Raw genomic sequence first — 26656 nt, 5'->3', positions numbered from 1 at the left:
TAGCTGGTGATGGAATACTATTGTGCTGAAAGGAATAATAAACTGGAGGGATTCCATGTGAACCGGAACAACCTCCAGGAACTGATGCAGAGTGAGAGGAACAGAACCAGGAGAACATTGTACACAGAGACTGATACACTGTGGTACAATCGAAAATAATGGACTTCTCCATTAGTGTCTATGCAATGTCCCTGAACAATCTGCAGGGATCTAGGAGATGTTAAAAACACTATCCACAAGCAGAGGACAAATTGTGGGAGTAAAAACACCAAGGAAAAGCAACTGCTTGACTACAGGGGTGGAGGGGATATCACTGAGGAGAGACTCTAAATGAACACTCTAATGCAAATACCAACAACATGGAGATGGGTTCGAATCAAGAACACATGTGATACCCAGTGAAATCGTGTGGCGGCATGGGGGGGAGGGAGAAGAAAATGATCTTTGTCTCCACTGAATAATGTTTGGAAAGGACCAAATAAAATAATGTTAAAATATATATATATATATATATAAAATTCTTTTTTGCAGTATATCATTAAAGAGACTTAATAAAGTAAAAACAACACAGCACTGATTTCAAAAGCATTTACTCCAATGAAGTGGATTTTTTATACATAAAAGATATTGAAATATATAATAATCTTTATAATCTATATAATAGCTTATCTGCTAGTAGGAATCTCAAGCTCTACAACTTCTCCCACTAAAATGCAAGAGGAGATGGATCCATACCATTCATTTTAGTAATCTGTTTCCAATCCTCAAGCTTCAACTTCATCTAGATCTCTGCCATCATCTCCCATCAAAGATCCAATTTCTTATTTCTGGAAACTTCTTTTATTTTTGCAAACTAGCCATTGGATTTTCTTTTTAAACCACTGACTTCAAAGGAGAAAAATGAATGCACAATGAATGTGTTCACTTCCCTTTTTTCCTCTATATGACTATTCATAAAATCTCATTTTGTTTTCCCTCACTTTAAAAGTTTATTCATGAAACAGCTAGTTGGTTCAGTGGATAGAGAGAGTCAGGCCTGGAGACGGAAAGTCCTAGGTTCAAATGCGACCTCACTTTTTACAGAAGTCTGTCAAGCGGCCTCTCTGAGGATCCATGGTCTCTCTGCCCAGATGTGACGTCATGGTTGGAATAAGGAGATGAGACACACTATGCATTCAACCCATATATGCAGGCATCACACACAGTGCTCTGCCATAATATCGTGGTTCGTTTATTATATAGGTTTTTTGGTACATGCTTCTGACACACAATCAATCTTCTATGTATATGACATTCTAAAATTTGATTGGATAATATCAAATCACCTAAACAACATTCATATGATGCTACTACAACAAAGAATTCTGTGATCATTTAACTAGGTTTCTACAACACTCTGTGATAGATATGATTAATGTGAATAAAGCCATTTGTAGGTTAATACCCCTTGACCTGCTGAGAGGATCATTGTGCTTTTGGTCAGCTTTCACTATCAATCATAATTGCTTGGGAGATGAACATCTTCATATCTAGGTGTGAGGACCAGTTTTGGGGTTTTCCTCAATTTACAAGTTCTGTTTTTCTTGTGTTACTTTGAAGTTCCTAGCAATGCTGTTTGGCTTCTATTTCAATAAATTCATTGTTAGGACATTTATAGAAAGTAAACACAAAGTGAGAGATGACCACATATGCCTCAGTCACATAGTTACTATGGTATGAAATATTTGTTTTTAAATACTAAAATAAAATAGTCAATTGTTAAAACAATAACTGCAAGGAATAAAAAGTCTTCATCTTATTCATTTAGGAAGAACTAAATAGCTCTGGGTTCATAAGTGTCAGATCAAAAGGTCCAGGTATCCAGGAGGGAGGCAGAAAACCAAAAACAAACAAACAAACAAACAACAACACCACATTCCTTACTCCAGGAGTAAATATAGCAAGAGCTGGGAACTAGAGAAGACTTGTTGCTGAGTTACAGTAACTTAAGCCAGAAGTAGGTATCTCAATCATATTATCTGGGAATACAAGGACATCGCAACTAAAAAAATTCAACCCAGGCAACAACTGTGCTGATGTACCTAGAACTGGAGGTACTTAGCATAACTGGACAAAGGTAGACTAATTCTTCTCTGTACAATTAACTGCCTACCAGTACAATAATTTGTACCTTTAGAGTTCCTCACCATCTGCAATACTTTTTAAAAATCCTTACCCTCTGACTCAGTATCAATTTTAAGACTAAAACCTAGGTTAGGATTAGGACAAATACATTTAAGTGGCTTGCCTAGGGACACACAGCTACAAAGTGTCCAGGGTCACATTTGAACCCAGGTCCTCCTGGCTCATGCGTGGTGTTCTATCCATTTCACCACCTAGCTGCCCCTATCTTTTACTTTTTAGTAGCATTCATGAATACCAGCCTATGCAAGTTTAATACTAATTATTATAAGGATAGACAAAGGAATTAAGGGAGGGTTATATTCTCATTAAAGTAGTCATAAACAAGATCTTGGGGCCCAGGGTCAGCTGGGTTCAAATCTGGCCTCAGATACTTCCTAGCTGTGTGATCCTGGGCAAGGCACTTAACACTAACTGCCTAGCCCTTACCACTCTTCTGCTTTATTAATTCTAAGACAGAAAGTAAGATTTTGGGGGCAGAAAAAAAAACCCATGAAGTCCTTGGGTGGTAGTAATGAAGGCAAGAGCCTTCTGTGCTATCATTTATAATTTCAATTTAAAGTAAATAGTTTCCTCACTTAGAAAAAGTGAAAATAATTTCAGATGTAAAAATTAGTTTATCATTCATTCCAGAGAATTCTTTTGACTCCTTGAAGGAAAGGCAACTATAAGGGCCAATACTGTCTTACTTTCTTTGGGCCCTCACTTACCTGTTCCTCTGTTTTCAGATCTCCAAACTCCTCTAGGAAAGCTGTCTCTGAAGGAAATTGTGATGGCTCCAGGAAATTCAGTAAGCTAAAGAGCTCTTCCACAGAATTCTGCAAGGGGGTCCCAGTCAGTAACACTTTATGTTCCTATACAAATTAAAGCACATGAAGAAGAGCAATTTACCATCTGAGTGATGATTTATGGTGACAATATAATGCTGGGGCTATCTACATTCTTTATAAGCCCTTGAATTATATTTCTGTAAAAAGACATGGTATGACCAATAAGAAAATGGTGACAAAAAATATTGTACATGTGGGGCATTTTAAGTTATCCAAAGTACTTTCCACACAAATACTCAGTGAGGTAGGCAATCAAGTACTATAATTCCCAATTCTTGGGAGAGGAATAAAGGGCTAAAGTGACTTAGTCAAGGCCATAAGAATTGGTGGTAGAGTTGTGACTCAAACTTGGGTCTTCTGATTCCAAGTTCAGTTGTATTTCCACTATATACCATACTGACTATTCGAATGGCATTTTTTTCAGTGTAAAAAACATAAAACCAAAATAGAATTAAAATGGTATTCTTGGCTTAGTTCCTATCAGAAACCCCATTGTCACAGTTTCTCTTCTACTCCCACATTTCGTGGACTAGAGACCTCAAATAATCATTGAATGTTCTTAGACTTCTAAGCTGTAAATTCTTACCAATGCCATGAGCTTCAATCCCTCCAGAAGTTTGCAATTCCTGTTCTTCAGTCTGTGGGCTTCATCGATGATCACACAACTCCAGTGAATTTTCTTTAGTTCTGGGCAGTCAGCCAAAATCATTTCAAATGTTGTAATAACAACATGGAATTTGAAGACTCCAGAGAGAGGGTTGCCCTGAGAATGACATAAAGAAAAAACTGTTATAGGAACCTATCGATGGATACTGTTGAACTTCAGAGCAAAAGAAATTCTTATCTGAACCCTGGAAGAATCAATAGAACATTATTAATAAAGACCAGTCAAAATGTACTGTCGTATATATGTATATGGAGCTCGGTACCCTCACCATATGAAATACTTCAAAGATGCATTATTTTACTGCCAGCTCTCCAGTTACCTTCATAGCTATTAATAGTTCAATGAGTTGTGATGGCTCCAAAATTTTCACAAGGTGGCCAACCTTTTAAGGAAGAGTCTTTCTGGACTAAGACTGGTTACCGGAGAACAGACACCCAGACTATCCAATTGGCCTATAAATAAAGCTTCTTCCCCTTGGAAGAACTTGATAGACCTGTGTTCTAGTGGCATATCTCCTAAGAACCTGAGCTACCCACATACAATGACAAAGCACTGTAACAAAATTGTAGTTGAGGTTTCACTAAACTAATCACACAGAACCTAAAGCAAGAGTGCCAGAGAGACTTTTAATTTCTAGTGCTATAAAGATGAGAAGTACATTAGAGCAATTACTGAATTGCTACATTTGTAAGAGATGATCCATGCGTACTCATTCCCAAAACATTCCCAGATAAAAACTATTTCAAAGCATGCATAGAACGAATACTAATGGAAATCATAGTGATTCAAGGACCTCTATCATACCTGAAGAACACATTTTATACATAGTGCTTCACAATGATAAAAAGTGAAGATGTGAACTCACTCAGAGCAAGGACAGGACAGTTAATAGGGCCTTAGCCATTTAGGCAGTCCCAAATCTTGAGGAAACTATTAAAGAGGAAGAGTTGACCTAGTACAACCTTGATTCTATACTCCTTCCATGTGTCACTTCTTATCAGTTTCTGAACTCCTTAGAAAAACATTAGCCTTACTTTGGTTAAATAGTATAACCCTAAAGACAACTCAAATTGTAGAAGTCACAGGCATTCTAACTGGTAACACCCCTGTAAAGTAAAATGACTTGCCCTGGTATAGTATTTCTTTCCATTTATTTATTGTTTTTAAAATCATACCTTCTATCTTAGTATCAGTTCTAGGACAGAAAACTGCTAAGAGCTAGGCAATTGTAATTAAGTGATTTGCCCAGGGTCACATAGCTGGGTATTGTCTGAGGCTACATTTGAACACAGGACCTTTTGTCTCCAGGCCTGGCTCTCAATCTATTGAATCATTTGGTTGCCCCTTCTCCACTCAGCTCTTAAAAATAATTGATTTCCAGTTCTCTTTCTGGGATTTTAACTGTCTACCCAAAGACTAGTGTTTTGCTTATAGTCTACATAGCACAGACAAAAATTTAAATTAAAAAAATAATTTAAAAGTAGTTTCAAAAGTAAGCCTGGAAGTCAGGCATCTAGGTCTTTGAACTATCATGGAGTGTGGAAAGAATGCTCTAGAATAATATGACACCAGAAATGAAGATGAAAACAACTCTCTCTAAAAAAGAAGAAAAGTCAGTGACTGAAGACAAAGAAAAACTAGAATGAAAACTAAATGTCATTATGTTAGATGGGAAAACATTTGCTGGGAAGACTCTATCCTGTAGGTTATTACTAAACAGCTGCTCATGCCAACTTTACCTGGGCATCCCTGTAGAGCATCTCATATTGCTGGATCATCTGTCTGCTAATCTGGCTGCCATGATACACAATGGCATTCATCTCTGTCCATGTCCGGAATTCTCGCTCCCAGTTAGTAATAGTGGACAGGGGAGCAATGATGAGGAAGGGACCATGGATTCCCATCAGGAATATTTCTGAGAGAAATGTAATGGACTGAATGGTTTTCCCTAAGCCCATCTCATCAGCCAAAATACAGTTTTTTCTGAAGGAAAAAAACACATGTTTTATTACTAAGATAGCCAAGATAAAGTTATACATTATTTGAGGAGGTTGAAAGGCAATAATGTGCAAAGCTTTTGAAATGGGGTAAAACCCCCACTAACCATGAGAAATGTAAAACAGAACAGCACTATTCTAGCATTTACCCTTTGGAGGTAAATACTTCCTTAAAAAATGAAAACCTTTCCTAAGATTCTAAATAAGCAGCAAAAAAGTTTTTGTTATGAGTCTGAGGATTTGATCCTACCATACAAGAAATGGCTTTTGGAAGAGACTGTCAGGCCACAAAAGAGAATTTTTTCTACTTGGACGTCAGACCCCTTCTATAAATTAATAGTAGCTCATTAAGCTGAGAAAACTGTATGGTGTTTCACTGTTTATTAAGCAAATTTACATCTTGACACCTCTCTGTGAAGGAATTTACAAATAAGGATATGGACACAAAAAAAGGTTAACTTCAATTATCCAAGGTAATAATTCTAGTGGACCCTTTAATGTTATTCTACTTCTGGAGAAAGAGGGCCTAAACTGAGATCTAAGAAGAGGCAATCATTTTGGAGGATTTCAAGGATCATTCTCTACTGTGATTCTTTGAAAATGACCTTCAATCGTAAGCAATTCAGAAAATCAAAGTATAAAGGCAATGTGAATCCTCCATATCACCAAAATGCCATACGATAACTAAATTTGAATACATACCACAGAGACCCTAAAAATTATTTTTTGTTAGTTTTCTTCTTAAATTCATTTGACAACCATTTAATCAAATACTTACTATGTACAAAGGCCAGTGTGTTAAGTGTTCGAGAAGAAAACTTTTTGCTATTCATTTCCATCTAATACTTTCAATTCCAAGCTAGTCAGACTAATGATTCTAGGTCAGTTGTTCCTCTGATTATATATATATTTTGAAAAGGCATAGCTCAGGGAGATGGCACACGTGCTCTGGCTCCTCACCTATTATACCAGTTAAAAAGGAGCCAGTTCATCCCCTCAAGCTGGTACTCTCGAAGTTGGTTATTGTTCTTGTATTCCCGAGACTTCTCAAGTTTCTGCCATGAATCTGAAGCTGGACGTTCCTAATAAACAAAGCAGAGAGTAAAAATGTATGGAAAGATATTGCTTTATGGGAGTTTAATTTATAGGAATACAGATATAAGAAAAGATTAAGAGAAAACAAAATCTCAACATTTCTAGGGAGTTTGCAAATTAGTTAAGAAGTATTCTGGCCCACCCATAGCCCTGTTCTCAAAACAATGCTGAGATTATTTTAACATTGGATGTGTTTCACTATATTCATTTTTGTTGTTGTTGTTGAGTGTATGTATATAGGGAAGAAGGGCAGGTTTGATTTTATCAGGTCAGGAAATACTCTGTGAAATTTCATCTACCAATACAGATTGGTTCCCTCTTTGCAATTTATTATGACATGTGTTATGACATAAAGGCAGTACATATAAAAGGCAGGATTTGATTCCCAGAAGCCAGGTATTACTCACAAACCAAATCTCTAATACACCATGCTGCCTTTCTTTATGTATATAAACTTTTGAAATTAACTTGTTACTTTTCTAATTTTAATTTTTTTCCCCAGGGGCCAACGATGACTTTCTCCACTTGCTTCTATTTTCATAGTCTGTTCTGCCTACTTGGGGGTGGTTTCCTTCTTTGTGCACTGTATAGCAATTCAACAGCTTAGGAAAAAATGCTACATATGTTGAGTCTGCTTGACAACGAGTTTGCCAAAATAAATCCAAATGGAGTCCTTTTCTTAGTTTAAGCTAATATACTGAGTGCATATTATAGACTCCAGAGATAGATTCCCAATATGTAGTTAATTCAAGATAATCTGAAGTGCTGAATCTTAAGAGATTATGAACATTTTGTAGACTTGTTTAATGGAAATGAGATGTGATGTCAATAGAATTTCCTTAAATTAGAAAAGAAGAAATGATATTTAAAGAAGGAAACATTCTAAGTTAGACTCAAAAGGAAAATAAGTACAAAGCTTATAAGGAACTGTAAAGTAAGTAATGAGGGTATTACTTGATATTCATTATAAGAAAGATTGACCTTATTTCCTTTTTTTATGGCACAGTTAACTAAGTTTGCTACATAAAGAGGAATGCCACAGACGAAGAATATCACATAATGTCAGCAAAGTATTCAACAAAACTCTTAGATATTTTGTGGATTAAACTGTGAAACAGAAACTGAATGAGAGTATGATTAGGTGGTTTTCCAACTAGTTTAACAAACATACTCAAAGATATTGAACACTGGGCCAATGACAAAATGGAGGAAAGTGATTAGACTAGGTGGTAACCATGCCACACGGCCATGGACTTGGCTCTGTTCTGTCAATAAATTAGATGAAGACATTAAAAGGGGATTACTTGTTAGATTATAATAATGCAATAATTTAATGTATATATAATATGCTAGATCAAAGAATCAAAATGCAAAATGGCTTCAGTGGTCTAAAAAATTGAGCTTAAGCTCTTAAAAAAGAAATGTGGCAGGGATTAATGTAAAGTCTTACTTTACATTTTTTAAAAACTCAATTCTGCAAGATGGAAAAGATTAGAATCATTATGTTTTGAAATCAGAAGATTTTTCTCTCTCAATATTTCAAAGGCTGTCATAAGAAGAGGAATTATTCATTTAACATAGATCTACAGTACATTATGGGAACCAAAAGGTAGAATTTACAGTGAAGTAGATATTATCTTGAATAATTCAATGAGCTTTTATAAAGTATCCACTAAATGTCAGAATTTTAGTGCTGGTACAGCCTTAGAAATATCTTAGAAATAGAATTTTACTTCCTAATTTTAAAGAGGAGAAAATAAAAGCTTAAAAAGAGGTTAAATTATTGCTCCAAGTTTGCACAACTCCAAACACATACAACGCAAGCAGTTTACAATAACCATGATCATCTTGACACCTGGAGAGTTAGCTGCTGATAAAAAAAAATCCAAAACAAAACTGAGAAGGTATGGTAATGTTAACCCACCACTTTTTATAAAATACTTTTTACATGTGAAGTTCACAAAGAGATGCCAATTATGATTAAGCAACTAATTAGAACATTAAAACTTATTCTCTAGAAATTCCAAAGCCACATTTCAAAAACACTTATACACTGGGTTTGACTGAAGAGCCTCAGGGCAAACCCAGAGGAAAATATCTGACTGCAAGTAGAGCATATTGCAAAATATGAAACTTTTGCATGTTTGTTTCAGTTAAGGGTTCCTCACAAAAGATGAGCTGACTCTAAACTTCTATTTCATGTTTCTGAATCCCTGGCTTGAGGACAACTCCCCTTGTCTGAGAACAGCTCACATAAAAAAGATATGAGGGTTTTGGTTGACTAGAAATTCAATATGATCCAAATTAATTTAGCTATTAAAAAGGCTAACACAGTAGTAGGCTGAATTACTAGAAATAGTAAAGTAAGAACCAATAATAATAATAATTTATATTTATAAACTACTTTACTTTTTTAAAAAGCACTTTATATATACTATTAAAAAAAAAGTCCCAGTCCAATCATACTTCATGTAGATAAGTCTACCAAAAAACTGTTTAATTCTGGGTGCTCTATTTTAAGAAATACAAAAAAACTAGAGTGTACCCAAAAAGAAATGACTAGGTTGTGAAGGAACTAGAAACTAGGTCTTATAATGAACATTATAAGGAACTGGGAGATGCAGGCTTAGAAAGAATTTCTTGTGAGATAAGAATTCCTGTCTTGAAATTCTTAAAAGCCTCTCTCAAATAGATGGAGGATTACTCATTTTGTTTATGGTCTTCCAGAAAATAGAATTAGGTCTGAGAGTTAGAATTTACAGTACAGAAGATATTACCTTCTTGAAAATGGGAAAGATGGGAATAGATTAGAAGAAGAAATGGCAAATGAGATGAAAGAGAAGTCAAGGGGAATGTTTGGCATACTATATTTATCTATGGATATTTTTGTAATATATTATGGTATTTCTGAGATGGTTTCTAAAATTATAAACAGAAACCTGGTCTATTCTGATTTCCAAGGGCAGGGTGAAGGGGCAAGAGTATTAAGAGAAATAATAACAACAATAACAACAGTAATAATATCTAGCATTTATAAAGCCTCTACTATGTACTGAGTTAAGTAGTACAAATATCTCTTCATTTGATCCTCACAATAACTTTAGAAAGTTGGTGCTATTATTATCCTTATTTTACAGATGAAGAAACTGAGGCAAACAGAAATTATGTGATTTGTCCAAGGTTATCAGATAGTAAGTGTCTGAGGCCTAATTTGAGCTCAAGTCTTCCCGATTCCAAGAATAGCACACTACATAGTTGCCTAATGAAAAGTTTTTTGGATAGAGTAAGAAAAAATAATTCTAGAATATTGAGAGAGAACAGGAGGAAGTGAAGGAAATATCATTAGCCAAGGCAATTGGTAACTTGCTCATTTAACTTATTTATTTTGCCCTTTAAAAGTATCTTGACAACAATATTTAAAACTAGAAAAATTAGTAAAATACTGCTAAGATTGAATGCAAAAAAATACTGGACAAAAATTCCATTAGTAGAAATGGTAGATATAATAATGTTGTAAGAAAAGTACAAAAATGCAAGACTGTAAAAATGGCCATGGGGCTCAGACACAGGGTCCACCTGAAAAAGAAAAAAATACTTTGTGAATGCAACAGTAGGACCCAGCACCAAATGGCAAAACAGAATAAAACAAAAATTAAGAGGCAGGATAGAGAATTTTGCAGAAGTCAGTGGCACTTACAAGTATGTACTTCAGCAAATAAAGACAAAATAAGACCTGGGATGCTCTCAGGTTTGGGGAACAACTTAAAAGAGACCTATTTCCTGAGCACAGGCTTAGTCAGCAGGACAGAAGGATGGTGATAATGGGGATTGATCTAGGGTGGCACTAACAAGCAGACTTTTCAGAAATCTGAAGAAGGAAAATGGCTATGTTCAGGTACTTAGAAACAAAAATTTCCGAAGTTAAATTTATGCTAATTTGGAAATGAAGGGACCATATGTAGGCAACTGACTACTTGCATATAATTTGTGCTTTTCTAAATGTTCATGTCTGCAATAAAGCAACTTTGATGATACAAAAGAGAAACTATCAATGAACTCTTTTTAAGTGTCTAATGTGTCCATTAATAAGCCAAAGTCCTAGTCCTCACAGAGCTAATGACCTAGTATCATTTACAATCCATGTGTCAAATACTTCTGGGGAAGGGAATGTATGAGAAAGGAAGAATCATTAACTTATGGTGACTGCAGAAATGCCAATGAAAGAAAGCAGGGTGTGATCAATGTATTACATAGCACAGGATGCTTGTTTGATGGCAAGATATACATACATTTTATTGCCCTAATTTTTCCATATTTACCACATTATCTGACTTGTGCCAAAGCATTTGCCCTTTTCCCTTAATCAGGGGTTCTTAATTTGGAGGACACGAGCTTCTTTTTTAAAAAATATTTTCATAATTATTTCATATTTTCTTTGCAATCCCATGTATTGTATTTTATGTATTTAAAAAATGATTCTGGGGACTCCACAGGTCTCTTCAGTCTGCTTAAGGGGAGAGGGGTCCATGACGCAAATAAAGATTAAGAAGCACAGTTCTAAATGAATTCTTATTTGATTGTGCTCTATGAGATTCTAGATGTATGGAAATAAATTATGAAACAGACTCTGTCCTCTTTGGAAGGTAGAGATAACAGAAGAAACATTTTCACCACTAGCAAAGCGTATATATACTCCATGATTTTGAAATCATCTATTGCTCATTTCCTCATGTATTCAGGGGAAAAAAGACATGGATCATTTTTTAAATATTCAGAATCTCTTAACTTCTGAAGGTAGGAGGTAAAACAGAAAAACAGTTTTGGGTTGAGCAATAAATTATTTTTGTGAACAAATAATGGTTGAATGCCTATTTTCAATGATGTACTTTGACATGAAAACCAGAAGGAGTTAAGATTATTTAGTGCCATCCCGCAGACAGAGCTATTTTGCAGCAAATATATCTCTATTTTCCAAAAGGCCAATAGAGAAGGTTATGACTTTATGCTAGTCACATGACCTCTGTGAGCCTCAGTGTTTAATTTATTAAAATGGAGAGATAACAGTACCTACATTCACAGGATTGCTAGAAAAGACAAATAAATTAACATAAATTGAATGCCCTGCAAAACTTAACAGCGAACATATAACACTTTATTATTGATTCAATAAGTGATGATAATGATTACATCAGTGAAAAAAAATCTAACTTTTATTCAATCCAGGTAAGATGGAGTTTGTGGTGGGTGGGAGAGTATCTAAAAGTATGGCAATGTTAATTGTGTCACTTCATTTGAGAGCAAGACTTTGCCACATAAGTCCACAATCAATCTTAACATTTTTCTAAAGGCATAGTTATTCCTAAAAGTGTAAGTGAGAATATGTTGACTATGGCTTTGCTGAATAATGGACTTCACACAATCATGTATGCTTTTACTTCAGGTTTGGACCATTATTAAAAAAATTCTTTTTAACTAAAAATATATGGGGCAGAATTAAACTATTCAGTATAAATCTGTTATTAAGTAACATCCCAATTTTGGGCTTTCATACTGTAGCAAATAAAGTGTAATATAATACATAATTATTTACTCAGATGGCATGACAGAACTTAATACTAGAGAATACATAGTATGGCAAGGCACTTTCTAAAAGGATCTAGTAAAATTCATCATTAAGGCTATTTGGATTTAATGAGAAACAATATGTTCCACAAATTATGTCTTCAAAGAGAGGGCATTAAATTCTTCAGCTCAGCTCATAATAACTTTTCCATTTTGATCCTAGCAAAGATAAGATCCTTTAGTACACTTAAGATTCTCCCTTTCTAAGCTATGGATCAATTCAGCAAGCATTGGAAAAAAATAATACAGTCCCTACTTTTGGAAAGTTTACATTTTACTGAGGGGAACAAGATACATACAGATAAAGAAGTGTAAACTAAGCATAAAGTCAATTGGAGAGGGGTAGGTAAAGTGAAGCAGAAAACATTAACAACTGGGATGATGAGATAAGGCTTAGTGAATAAGGTGGAACTTGAACTGAACCTGGTGGGACCCAGTGATTCCAAAAAGCTTCCAAAAGAAGTGAGAAAGGAGAGTATTCTAGGTATGGGAAACAAAATGGGCAATGAGTTAAGAGTCAGAATGCCTTTTTTGGCCAAATTAGCTAGAATATAGAGTGCTTGAAGGAAACAATGTGAAATCAACATGGAAAAGAAGGGTGGAGTTAGAGTGTGAAAAGTATTAATGGTAACAAAAAGACTTATTTTAGACTATGAAAACTAGAGAACCACTAAGGCTTCTTGAGCAGAAGTGACAGGATCATAACAATACTTTAGGAATTTCCTTTCAAATTTGTGTTATCTGAGATTTTATGAAATGATCATTGATATATGTCTTAGGGAGCAGCCAACAAAAAGCAAGGCTAAGGGGATCCTGATGGGGAGGGAAAAATGATTACTGAGATATATATGTGCATATGTGTGTGCAAAAAAGACTTAGGAAGGAAGTAGCATTTGGATTTGGCTTTCAAATGGGTGAAGAGGCGAGTCAGGGCAGGGCAGGGCAGGGCAGGGCATGGCATGGCATGGAATGGCATGGCACTTGAGGCAAAGGAAAAATGAAAGCAAAAAATGATGGGGGAATGGAATGGAAAAGTGTGGGTCTTGACTACCAGACATACCAGACATTCTCTCCCAGTGCACTCTTATTACTGATATCACTTGTTTCCCCTCCTTATTGAAAGAAAAAAGCGCTTGTTTATTTCGTTTCCCACTCTTCCTCCTTTCTCTCCCTCTTTGTCTCCCTCTCTTTCTTCCTTTCTTTCTGGAGCCAATTTTTACAGGAAGACGTTAAACCACACTATTTATTGCCCATTAGTTTAATTTTTTCAAAAAGTTTCTTTTAGATTAAAGCATCATCCTTACTAGGATGGCAACTATTTTTTTAAACACCTGTTTTAACTGCTTTTATTTCCAGCTCCAACAGACATGTCTCACCTAATGTTACTGACTTGTGGAAGCAAAAAAGCAACCTTGACTGAGAACCTAGTAATGATATTATGAAAAAAAGCTGGATCCCAGGTGACCAAAATGTGGGCAATAAAAGCTTATACTGGACTTTACAGAGATATAAGACTAAGATAGTGCTAGATCTGGATGGGGTTACTGACAATGTAACAGATTTGAAACTTGACACTCAATCATCAGACAGACCCCTGAAGTTTATGGTCATAATAGGGTGGGGACAGAAAAAAGGAGTATCTGGTTATAGGAAGAACAGCAGAAAATCAAACAATATGTAGGAAAGGGGACTGAGAAGGAATAATTCCTTCCCCCATAGGAATACCCTTAACTCTAATTTATTATCTTATTAAATATAAAAACTATCACATGAATATGAATGTTTCTACCCTCAACAAAAATTCATTGTCTACAGCTGGGAAAGAATGATCTATTCTCCCCAAAGGCAAAGAGCAATGGAAAAGTACTGAGACCTAAGGCAAAGTTTGGCATGACCACAACTGATCAGAGATGGGCCCTAGGAATCCAAGAGCTAAGATTTCCTGATACCCTGCCTTCAAGTGATTAGAAAAATATAGAAACTAATAGAATAATGATCTCTAATTTGAAAGAAAAAATCTCAAAGAATAATTTTTTCTTGTACTTTTTAATCTTTATATTCCTGAAGTTACTAGGCATAGGAATTAATTATTAATTGCTTCCTTTGTAAATTGGTCTTCTAAGGCAAGACCAGGACCCTTAAAAGTGAACTGACTATAAAATCACTTAATATATCTGTGAAATTTAAACTCCCAAGCAAAAACAAAAATATTTAAACAGGACACCAGATCTTAAGAGTTTTTTGGTGAAATTCAGTTACAAAAATGCTGCTAGAGCAGTTTATGTGGATGTCTGTACTTTTATTTGGACTATTTCCTCTGAAATGAAATTCAAGAATTTCAGTAGAGTATTGCTACTTTTATATTAGGAAAAAAAATAAAAGGAAAGAATTAACTCATTTGATAGATGAGGGAAAGAGTAGCATGATTAATAGTAACATGAGAAGAAAAAAAGGCAATTTCCAAAAAATGGGGAGGAGTTTTACTTTTGCTAAATATGTTTGATGAAGAACTAGGCAAAGAGTTGGTTTGGTAGTCTGAGGCTAGATAGAAAAAAAAGAAGCTTTCCAGTTAAAGGGCTGCACATCCATCCATAGGTGTCCATACCCATTTGCACTGATAGATATAAATGATTACTTTTCTATATTTCATGATCAATAAGTCCAAATGCTTATTAAATATATTCATTAAAGGACTTAAGTGAAAAACAGATGCATATTACCACATGTTTAATTTCAGGAAGAATTTGAAGAGACTCAAATTCTTTCACTTTAGCTGGATCAACATCTTCTTCCAATTCCCAGGTGCTTTCTTCATATGGCAGGGAACACCACTTCACTAAATAATGAGTCACCTCCTGATTGGGAGCAAAGAGGAGAGAAGAGAAATTCGAGTCACTTACCACAAGAACACAGGGAATAGGACTGGTCCTACCTTGGCCAGGTATTTGAAAATCACTGCAATTAGATAACAGATGTGTGGAATTCAAAGAAGGGTTACAAAATTAACCTTGATGGAATAAGTACCACCCAAACACACAGCAGGAATGAAAGAGACTGCAGGGTGCAGAAGCACTTACTTCCCCTGTATCGGAGTCCTTAGTGTGGGCCACTTCTAAAATACGATCAACTTCTACATAGTCTGGATTGAACAAATCTTCATCAGGCTAATGCAAACAGAAGAAGGCAGTTAAAAAAAGAGTTCCCCTATACCCAATGTTTTTTTCAAAATGCCATTAGACCCTGGGTCCAAAAAAGCCTATCTATTTGTGTATATAAATCTATTCTCTTTTCTCAAGATCTACCACATTACAATTCAGGACTTTTCATCTTTAATAGTAAAAGTTTTCAAGTAAAAATAGTAAAAGTAAAAGTTTCAAGAAGGCAAAGGAAAATTGTGCTTAAGTTGCTTCATCTAGGACTCAGAATAGCACCATGTATATGTAAGAAGGAGTCCTTATATTTCCTCCTAAACCCCTATGATTCCCTCTATAGAATCCTCGACAGATCAACAGGACACAGATTTAGAGGTGGAAGGGCACTCAGGTGCCATCTTGTCTAATTTCTTCAGGTTTCAGATGAGATATTAAAGAGATGAAATGACTTGCCCAAGGGCACATAGGTAGTGTCAGAGGAACACCCAATTTCTGCCTAAACATTTTTAGTAGCTAAGAGATCACTACCCCAATGAGGAACAACAACAACAAAAAGATGATTATACTTAACTCAGCCAATATTTACAAACAAAAGCACTGTTACATACAAAAAAAACCAGAATGTGATCTGTATAAAACCAATTCTTCCACTTCTTTTAAAAATTAAGTCATAAATTCTACACAGTTTCAAAGTTGATCTGCTAGTCTAAGGTTCCTTAACTTCTTTCTGTTAACTTTTTTAAAAAATGTAAGAATGATCCACTTTTTTTTTCTTTTTGTTTTGGCACCACTATCATTGCTATTGCTGGTCTCCTCACACCAACTCCCACCCTCCCACCCAAACAAAACAAAGCAAAATCACCCTTGTACAAAATAAGCATAGTAAAACAAAACAAATCCACACACTGGCCACATCTAAAAATGTATGTCTCAACCTACTCCTTGAGTTTTCCACCTCTTTGTCAGTCCAGAGGTGGCAAGCCTCTGCACAAATCTTCTGAAGTCATGACTCTTCACTAGACTACTCAGAGATCTTAGTTTTTAAAATTTATTTTTCTTTACAATAGTTTAGTTAGTGTATAATTTTTTCTCCTGATTCTGCTCACTTCACTACATTAGAAACAAGGCTTTTCAATATTTCACCAAAACTCATCAAAACTGTATGTTTTATTTCCTTTGAAATTTAAAAAATCACAAAGTGAACTGAAGCATTTACATAAAAATTCTCCAAACTGACAGCAATAGACTTCATGATTAATTTAGGAATAATGTGACTCTTTAAATGAAGGAGTTTGCAAACTGTTCTTATTTTAGTTATCGATCTGCATGCTGTAAAATGCCTAAGAAATGCCCCATTGGGCTTTCACACTTTACTTAGCAATGTCCAATGCCATCTAACTTTATGTGGCTACTGATTCACTTAAAATACACTGCTGGATTATTGTTTTTCTTTAGCATTAATCTGGACTAATTATATGATAAAATAGCAGATTCAACAATTCAAGAGAAACAGTAGATTTACAGAGGACCTCAACTTTAATTAATAAAAATCACTCTTAAACCCATAAGCCAGATATTCAAAACTCAAAGAACTGAGGCCACAGTAATTATTAAATGTAATTTTACCTCAGTAAAAATGTGCTTCATTTGTGCTTGCTTATTTCTGAAGCGCTTTATCTTCTGAGAGATCCGAGGGTCTTTTTCTAGCTCTTCCATTGTTGCCCATTTACAGTGCAAGTAGGAGCTGCCCAAAGATATAAGAATGTTTAATCCAGGAATAGCTAAATTTGTTATTTAACTGTTTAAAAATCAAATGATTTAACATAAAAACAACTGATTAACGTTTTCTAAGATGAGAGTTTAGTTTCTGATGCAAAGATTTACTATTGACAATGCATCAATTTTGTGATTTATGACATTTGTACATGTGCCTCTAAGGGGTTTTTGCCCTTAAGGAGAGGGAAAAGTCAGGGACAGGTTATAAGTAGTTATATCCACATAAGAACTGACATTAACAGGCCAAAGGAAAGTATAGATTTTAATGTACATCACTGAGAGAAAGAGAAGTAGAAAAAAAGAAAGGAGAAGAGGAAGAGCAAGAAGGGAAGAAAGATTATTCTTCAGTAAAACTCAAGAGATAAAATCCTAAAAATCATCCTAGAATGACATGAAATCAGCCAACATAGGAAATTTGGTTAAAAGGGGGGGGGGGGGCGGGGAGCATTACTTTTTAATTTGAAAGAAATGCAATGGAAAAAATTAAAAACTATAAAGTGAATACATACAAGTTCCTGTACTTGACGTAGAATAGTTCCATGTCAAATGGAAGCTCCCCAGGGTGAACCTGTAGTCAACAAGCAAATCATCAGTTCTGTCCCTATGGAAGGTCTTACTCTGCATAAGTAACTCATGTGTCAAAGGAAAATACATATATTTCTGACAAGAAAACTTAAGAAAACTTTCATTTTCACAATCCTTTTACTTTTACTTTTGCTGACAACTAAAGACCAAATTTCACATCAGTGAAACACACCTAAAAACCACATGAATTAAGGCTTTGTATTTCTGTGGTCTTGCAAGGTTTAAGCTAGGATTGGTTTCATCTTATTCCTCTGATCATACAACTAGCACAATGTTTAGGATAAACCTTGAGTAAAAGGTAATACTTGTATAGCAACACCCCATATAACAACAGTCCAATCGATATTATTTTCCAACAGTATCATAAATAAGCCACAACTCCAAACTCATTCCATTTATATAAACTCTGACTTTGTCATAAGGCTGACTTCCCATTGTGCCAATGAACTAACATAGACCTAAGTAGATAGCCTTGTGCCTGATATCAAATAAAATATGCCTCCATTTATATTTTTCTTATGATAGCTCAATAAATCACCTCTGGCATTCAGGCTTAAAAAAATAAAATTTACTTCCTTCCCTCAATTTCCCTTCTCTACCACCTTCCTCCCTTTACCCTCAAATTTGAGCACATTTCAGATGGGTGAATAAGATGAAAATTACAGTTCATAAACAACTGACCTCCTTCTGCACCATCTTGGATGCCAGAATTTTCTCAATGATATTAGCATCATCTTCTGGAGGCTCCTAAAGATAAGGGTTAAAGTAATGGTAATTATTCCACTGATAACCAAGGAAGATTTTACAAGATGTACCATAACTGGAACTATCTGATCCACAAGTTTTCTGGTCCTCAGTAACCATCAACACATAGTGTGAACCATTATTATGAAATAACTTTTTATGACAGATGTTTATGATTTATAGTGGAGGAATTTTAGTACGGTGTAAGATGATAATGGAACCCAAAGGAGAATAGACAACACTAATGGGAAAATATCTAAATCACAAGGGACCACCATAAAGGAAAAAAAGTCCTAGTTAACAATACAAAATGTTAGAAAACTCCTCTGGTACTAATGAGAGCAGAGTACTCTAAAAACATGAGCAACAGCTCATATTTATATACTCTAGCACTTTACAGCTTTAAAAGTTTTCCTCATAGTAATCCCATGAGATAGGTAGTATAAGTAATATAAATCCCATTTTACGGTCAAAAAATGGAAGGCCTGAGTGGTTATATGGTCCATTCATTACCAGACAGGAAGTAGTAGGTAATAGCACTGAGACATGAACACACTCTTAACAGATTCCAAAAATCTTCTTTTTCTGTTAGAAATAGGATGAAAGAAACTGCAATTATCCTCAAGGAGAAGATTGTTTCCTTTTTAAAGTCTATGTTTGGGAGCAGCCGGGTAGCTCAGTGGATTGAGAGCCAGGCTAGCTCAGTGGATTGAGAGCCAGGCTCAGAGACGGTAGGTCCTAGGTTCAAATCTGGCCTCAGACACTTCCCAGGTGTGTGACCCTGGGAAAGTCACTTGACCGCCATTGCCTAGCCCTTACCACTCTTCTGCCTTGGAGCCAATACACAGTATTGACTCTAAGATGTAAGGTAAGGGCTTTTATTAAAAATAAAAATAATAATAAAAAATAAAGTCTATGTTTAATGGACTCAGTATATTACTTTTTTTAAACCCTTACCTTCCATTTTAGAATCAATATTGTGTATTGGTTCTGTGAAATTTAGATTTACTCCACCCTATTTAGATCTTACTTTATGGAGAAGATGAAGTTGTAATCTCCTGATTGAACAATGAAGGTACTTATTTCTTTCTTTATAGTGAATCTAGAACTTTAAGCTAAGTCTATTTTAAGATCTTAATACAAAAAGGGGTTAAGTAACTATGAAGGGTAAATTAATCACAAAAAGGTTAAGTAACTAACAAAAAGTATCTTAACAAAGTAGTGTTAAGTAACTCAAAAAGATATAATCTAATCAAAGAAGATGAGAACTAAAGAATGGGCAGTCCTAGAGAAAAGCCTCTGATGTGACTGGTAGACGTGAAAATTGAGAGGAGGGGATATAAGAGTAAAAGGTCTATATATTTTGTGTCACTTCCTCTCTCTGGTACCTTTTGGAGGTGGAGAGGTGGCTGGTGGCAGTGTGCTGGTCCTTTCAGCACTTTAGCATGGCTACAGCTATTGCCTGGTTCGGTGGTGAGTGTCTGGTTGAGTTTTCCTCCTTTACTTTCCAAATTTTATCCTCTTAGAAGCCTCTAATATCCTTCAGACCTAGTGGCAGAGATCTTGAACTCCCCCTGGCACAGGCCAGGTGGGAGAAATTCTATACCCTCTTCCCTCTCTCCTTAAAATCCTTCCCTCTATATTAATTAAAATTACCATAAATTTCCAGACTGACTTCGGTCTTTTATTTGGGATTTTCCCCTGGTGACCAATTAATTCAGATTTTAAGTCACAACCCTAAAATTATCTCCACAGTCCCAAGGCAGAAGAGTGGTAAGGGCTAGGCAATGGGGGTTAAGTAACTTGCCCAGGGTCACACAGCTAGGAAGTGTCTGAGGCCAGACTTGAGCCCAGGACATCCAGTCTCTGGGTCCAGCTCTCAAGCCACTTAGCCACCTCATTGTCTTCTCAGTATATTACTTTCAATGATGCCCTTTATCTCTCCCTCTGAACCTTGTTTTATTGTGTTCCTTCTTTTAAAAGTTTCATTGACTCTTTTCTTTCTTTTTGTTGGCATTGCTATACGAGGTCCCTGCTTCCCCATAATCCCTTCCTTCACAAAAGAATAAAAACCTCATCACTTGTTACAAGTAAGATGTAAAGCAAACAAAATTGCACATTAGTCATGTTCAAAATTATTCCTCATTCAGGTGGCGGTGGTTGTCCTTTGTACTCAACGAGGACCGAAATGTCATCACTATTTAAGGGTCAATGTGCAGTGGACACACTGTGGCTGAGCAGATCACTATGAACTCATAAAGTGCCACCACAGGTTGGGCAAATAGTTGGTATAAGCATTTGAGATGTAGATGTCCTTATATGTGTGCATCTTATGTTTCTTTTGAACTACTGCAATTCTGCTTTGCTCAAAGAGGACAGCACTTTTTTTTTTTTTAATGTGGACATGTCAGGCAATATGTACTCTGGTACTATTGTCTTTTGCCTCACTTAATATAATTCTACTGAGAGACCTTGAGAGTGTCCTTACAATGCTTCTACTGAATGTGAGCTCTTGCCTTGTGTGAATTCTTTGGAAAAGTCTTTTGGGGCAAATGTGCATTTGGCATTCAAAAAACATGGCACGGCCATCTTAAGTTGCAACAGTCTGAATGATTGGCTATCCAGCTTCAGAAAGGACTTTAGTGTCTGGTACCTCATCTTGCCAGGTGATCTTCAGAATCTTCCTAAGAAAATTCAAATGGAAATGATTCTGTTTCCTGGCATGGTGCTGATATGCTGTACAGATTTCACTTGCACATAACAATGAAGTCAGCACAATGCTTAGAAGGCCTTCAGTTTGATAGGCAGCTCTCTCCCACAGCCTCTTTTGGGAGGCTTCTTCAGAGCCTCCTAAATGACGAGCTAGTTCTAGCAAAACATGCATCCATCTCATCATCTATGTGGACAACCTTGGAAAGTATACTGCTGAGGCAAGTGAACTTATCCACAGCATTCAAAATTTCTCTATTTGTTATAACTGATGGTTCCACTTATGGTTGATGTGGACTGACTGGTGGAGAGCCTCTTTTCTTTGTGTTGATCATCAGGCCAAAATTCACATATGTGGCAGAGAACTGATATAGGCTGGGAACAGGAAATTGTGCACCAACTGTCCTTCCACTTTAGTCTCAGCTTGTGGCCTTTGCAAGTTAAATAATTTATCATCAGTAATTTACCTCATTTTGCAACTCTATCACCTCTTAAGAAGTAGTCAATATTCTTCATTTCTGGACCTTTGGAATTGTGACTGGTCATAATTTTAATAGTCAGAATTCTCAAGTCTTTCAAAGTTGCTTTTCTTTATAATGCTTTAGTCAATGTATAAATTACTCTCCTGGTTCTGCTCATTTCAATATTCAAGAGTTCCCAGGTTTCTCTGAACCATTCATTTTTTACTGTGCAATAGTAGTCCATTATATTCATAGTCTATCATGGTTAGCCATTTCTCTGATGGAAACCCCATTAGTTTCCAGTTATTCTTTGTTAAAACAAAAAATGCTGCTATTAATATTTTTGTGCATATGGGTTCTTTTTTGAACTTTTTGAAGTTTATATCTAGCAATAGTACCATATGGTCAAAGAGTACATGCACAGACAAAAAGAAAATGGTTTATTTGATCTCCTTTGATACCCTCTTTTCTGGTCAATTCATTTAATAACCAATTATAAAAGATAACTTCTTCCTCAATCCTCAAAATTTGATATGATTAACCTCTGACAAAGGTTTAATTACCAAATTTATAAAGAGCTAAATCAACTGTACAAAAATCCAAGCCATTCTCCAATTGATAAATGGGCAAGGGACATGGATAGGCAGTTTTCAGATAAAGAAATCAAAACTATTAATAAGCACATGAAGAAGTGTTCTAAATCTCTTATAATCAGAGAGATGCAAATCAAAACAACTCTGAGGTATCACCTCACACCTAGCAGATTGGTTAACATGATAGCAAAGGAAAGTAATGAATGCTGGAGGGGATGTGGCAAAGTAAGGACATTAATTCATTGCTGGTGGAGTTGTGAATTGATCCAACCATACTGGAGGGCAATTTGGAATTATGCCCAAAGGGCGATAAAAGACTGTCTGCCCTTTAATCCAGCCATAGCACTGCTGGGTTTGTACCCCAAAGAGATAATAAGGAAGAAGACTTGTACAAGAATATTCATAGCTGCGCTCTTTGTGGTGGCCAAAAATTGGAAAATGAGGGGATGCCCATCAATTGGGGAATGGCTGAACAAATTGTGGTATATGTTGGTAATGGAATACTATTGTGCAAAAAAGAATAATAAAGTGGAGGAATTCCATGGAGACTGGAACGACCTCCAGGAATTGATGCAGAGCGAGAGGAGCAGAACCAGGAGAACATTGTACACAGAGACTAATACCCTGTGGTATAATCGAACATAATGGACTTCTCCATTAGTAGCGGTGTAATGTCCCTGAACAATCTGCAGGGATCTAGGAGAAAAAAACACTATTCATAAGCAGAGCACAAACTGTGGGAGTAGAAACACAGAGGAAAAGCAACTACCTGACTACAGGGGCTGAGAGGAAATGACAGAGGAGAGACTCTAAACGAACACTCTAATGCAAATACTAACAACATGACAATGGGTTCGAATCAAGAACACATGTGATACCCAGTGGAATCACGCGTTGGCTATGGGGGGTGGGGGGGGGGGAAGGAAAAGAAAATTATCTTTGTCTTTAATGAATAATGCTTGGAAATGATCAAATAAAATATTATAAAACTTAAAAAAATTTGATATGATTTTTAAAAATATCTATGTCATATATCCACTTGGAGCAAATATCCATTTGCATATGATGTGAACTTTTGATCTAAAACTCATTTCTGTGAGGCTGCTTTCTAGTTTGTCCAGCAGTTTTTGCTAAACAGGGAATTTTTACTCCAGGAAGAAGTCTTGGATGTACTGGACCCTAAGCTACTCGTTGTTTGCTTCTGTATGATGGGTGAATGCCTAATCTGTTCCTCTAATCAACTTTTCTATTTTTTTTTAACCAGTACCAAATAGTTTTTATGATTACTGTTTCATAGTATTGCTTGAGATCTGGCTATAGGATTGGTCCCTTTCCTTTCCACTAGTTTTTCCCTTCAAATTCTCAATACTTTCTTCCTCTAGATTAATTTTGCTATTTCCTTTTATAAACATTACATAAAATAATACTTTGGCAGTTTGGTATGGTAGTAAAAGGTAAGATAATAGTAAATTAATTTAAAAAGTATCATCATTTTCATTACATTGGCACAAGTTGGTCATAAGTAATTAATATATCTTCAATATTTAGCTCCATTTCTATTACATCTATTTCTATAAAATACTTTCAGAGTCCCAAATGTTTATATTTTCTGTAGTTACTTAAATGAAATTTATATTTCTATTCCTTCTTGATAGGTTTGGTTGGTAATATTGCAGAAAAGTCTTATTATTTAAGTGGGTATATTTTCAGATATTGCTACTTTACTAAGGTAATTATTTCAATTGAGTTTTTAGTTGTTTTCAGTGTTTCCTAAGTAAAATATCACATCATCTGCAACAGAGAAAATCTTGTTCCCTTTCTCTCTAACCTTATTACTACAATTTCTTTTCCTTATATCTAAAGCTAGCATTTCTAGAATTATATCAAATAAAAGTATTGATTTAATCATGGATAGCACTGTTTGACTCCTGATCTTATTAGAATAATGCTGGTTCTTAATTTTAGACTGATACTATTCACCATACTAAGGAAAAGACCGACATATTCCTATGCCTTTTTTTTTTTTTAAAAACCCTTCCCTTCCCTCATGGAATCAATAGGCAGAAGGGTGGCAAGGGCTAGACAATGGGGGTTAAGTGACTTGCCCAGGGTCATACAGCTGGGAAGTATCTGAGGACAAATTTGATCCCAGGACCTCCTATCTCAAGGTCTGGCTCTCAATCCACTGAGCTATCCAGCTGCCCCCTTCCTATGCCTTTTAATGTATGTTTATGTTTTTTTAAACAGAAAAGGGTATTTTATTTTATCAAGTTTTTCTTTTCACCTGTCAAGATAAGTGTTTTACAATTATTGAGCTAATCACATGATTTTTCAAAACTGTTATTGATATAGTCTATAATATTTAGTTTTCCTAAAACTGAATCAACTTTAATTGCTGGTATAAATCTCAGATGCATAAAATATAAATTAGAACTGTAATATTTAGCATTAACATTCATTATGGACATGTCTAGTTTTCTCTGATTTGTAATTTCTTGCTGTAGGGATAAAATCATATTTATAATCATTTTAAAAATTGGTCTTTTCCTCACATTTTTGCCAATCATTTGTTGGCAAATACTGAATTGTTTTGTTAGAATGTCTGATAGGATTTATCAATCCATTTAGTTCTGGCTTTTCCCTCCTCTTTTTGGAGTTTATTTATGATTTTTTAGTTTTATGAGACTTATTTAAAATCTTGATTTCTTAATCTATTAATCTACATGTTTTAGATTTTAATTAATATTCATCTGTTTCATATCAGTTTTGTTGTGCAAAAGACTTCATAATGATTTCATTTACTGCCTTTTATTAGGAATTCTTCACTTTAACTTTTTTCTTTTTCATTAGGATTTTTCCTCCTTTCTTCTAAATCAGCTTCCAGTTTTACCTATCATTTCAATGTCTTCTTTGTTTTAAAGCTTGTTCTATATCTTGGGGTTGAGTTCTGACTTGATGCTTTTTCACTTTTTTTAGATGAATGATCTAAACACTGATCTAATCTTTATCTTTTTTGTTGATTAAAGTTTTGAATAGACATAAATTTTCTTCTCAAGACTTCTTAACCTGTATTCTAAAAGTTTTGATGCCTCGTCTTTCATTGATGAAATCATTTATTACTTCTACAATTTGCTTTTTCATCTAACATTTCTTCACGATTATTATTTAATATCCATTTAAATTGAAATAATTTATTTAAAGATCCTTTATTAAATATAACTTTTACTGAATTGTGGCAAGCATGTGTATTTAAGATTTGTTTTGGCATTTATGAGGTTTATCTGCCCAATCACATGGCTAATTTTTGTAAAGGTGCCATGAACAGAGAAACATTTCTATTTACTTGTTTCTGTTTATTATACGATATCTATTGTGTCTAATTTCATTAAAATTCTATTCAAGTCCTTACCTTGTTTCTTTATCTCCTTTGTTAGATTATCTGAAAGGAACCCATGAGATCCCTAATTTTAGTTTTGTTGTCAATTTTTCTCTGAAACTATAATTTTCCCTTTAAATACTTAAGATGCTAACATATTCAGTGCCTAAATATTAAGAACTGACATAATTTCATTATCTATGGTTCCTTTAAACTTAATGCCGTTTTCCATAAATGTAGTTACTTTATCTTATGTCTATTTTTATTGTAGCCTTTATCTTCACTTTTATTTGGGGGGGGGGGTTGATTGAAGCAAAATAAAAACTGTTTTGGTCACTATTTTAACCCTATGAAATCTTTATATTTCAATTATATTTCTTGTAAACAATGTTTTGTTGAATTTTGTTTTCTAATCAATTCTGATAGTTTTTTTTAGTGGCTGAATCTACTCTATTCACTGTCTTTACAAAAATATATATTTCCCTTCATCATATACCCCCTACACTGCCCCCTCACCTCCCACAACTTTTCCTCATAAAGGAAGTGAAAGAGAAGGAATGTAATCAAGACTAGTTATCTATACAAGTAATTTTCTTCTAATAAACTGCCTCACCTCCCTTCTTTTCAGCCAGATTCAGCTCACTGGCTCTTACATTTGATTTCTTTTAATTGCCCTTCTGAAATTTTTCTTTGTTATGCTTGTCAATGGACTATTCTAGTCCTTTTCCTAGTCTCGCTTCTGTTTCCCTGTATAGGTAAATGTTTTTCTATACTGACCTTTTTGTGCAAGTATGTATGTTCAACTATCACTTATCTATCTGACAAGTCTCTGTATTCCTACTCTTCCCACATTTGAGAAACGGAATGT

At 35.1% G+C, this 26656-nt stretch overlaps 1 protein-coding gene across 11 annotated transcripts in view; it reads right to left on the bottom strand.

Annotated features, from left to right (window-relative positions):
- CHD6 (chromodomain helicase DNA binding protein 6) overlaps nucleotides 1-26656 on the bottom strand; it is a 210443-nt gene that overhangs the window by 76978 nt on the left and 106809 nt on the right. For all 11 annotated transcript variants that reach the window (XM_007474327.3, XM_056811874.1, XM_007474323.3 and 8 more), the window contains 9 exons: nucleotides 18587-18652; nucleotides 17830-17888; nucleotides 17171-17288; nucleotides 15470-15556; nucleotides 15113-15247; nucleotides 6636-6757; nucleotides 5418-5661; nucleotides 3598-3774; nucleotides 2892-3035 (listed from right to left, as the gene is read on the bottom strand). In XM_007474327.3, the coding sequence (XP_007474389.2) occupies nucleotides 2892-3035; nucleotides 3598-3774; nucleotides 5418-5661; nucleotides 6636-6757; nucleotides 15113-15247; nucleotides 15470-15556; nucleotides 17171-17288; nucleotides 17830-17888; nucleotides 18587-18652 (1152 nt within the window). The remainder of the gene's footprint in view (nucleotides 1-2891; nucleotides 3036-3597; nucleotides 3775-5417; nucleotides 5662-6635; nucleotides 6758-15112; nucleotides 15248-15469; nucleotides 15557-17170; nucleotides 17289-17829; nucleotides 17889-18586; nucleotides 18653-26656) is intronic.

This window comes from Monodelphis domestica, chromosome 1, assembly GCF_027887165.1.
Source record: "Monodelphis domestica isolate mMonDom1 chromosome 1, mMonDom1.pri, whole genome shotgun sequence".
Lineage (NCBI taxonomy): Eukaryota > Metazoa > Chordata > Mammalia > Didelphimorphia > Didelphidae > Monodelphis > Monodelphis domestica.
The sequence above is the reverse complement of the archived record's forward strand: the minus strand, read 5'-3'. Positions and strand labels throughout refer to the sequence as shown.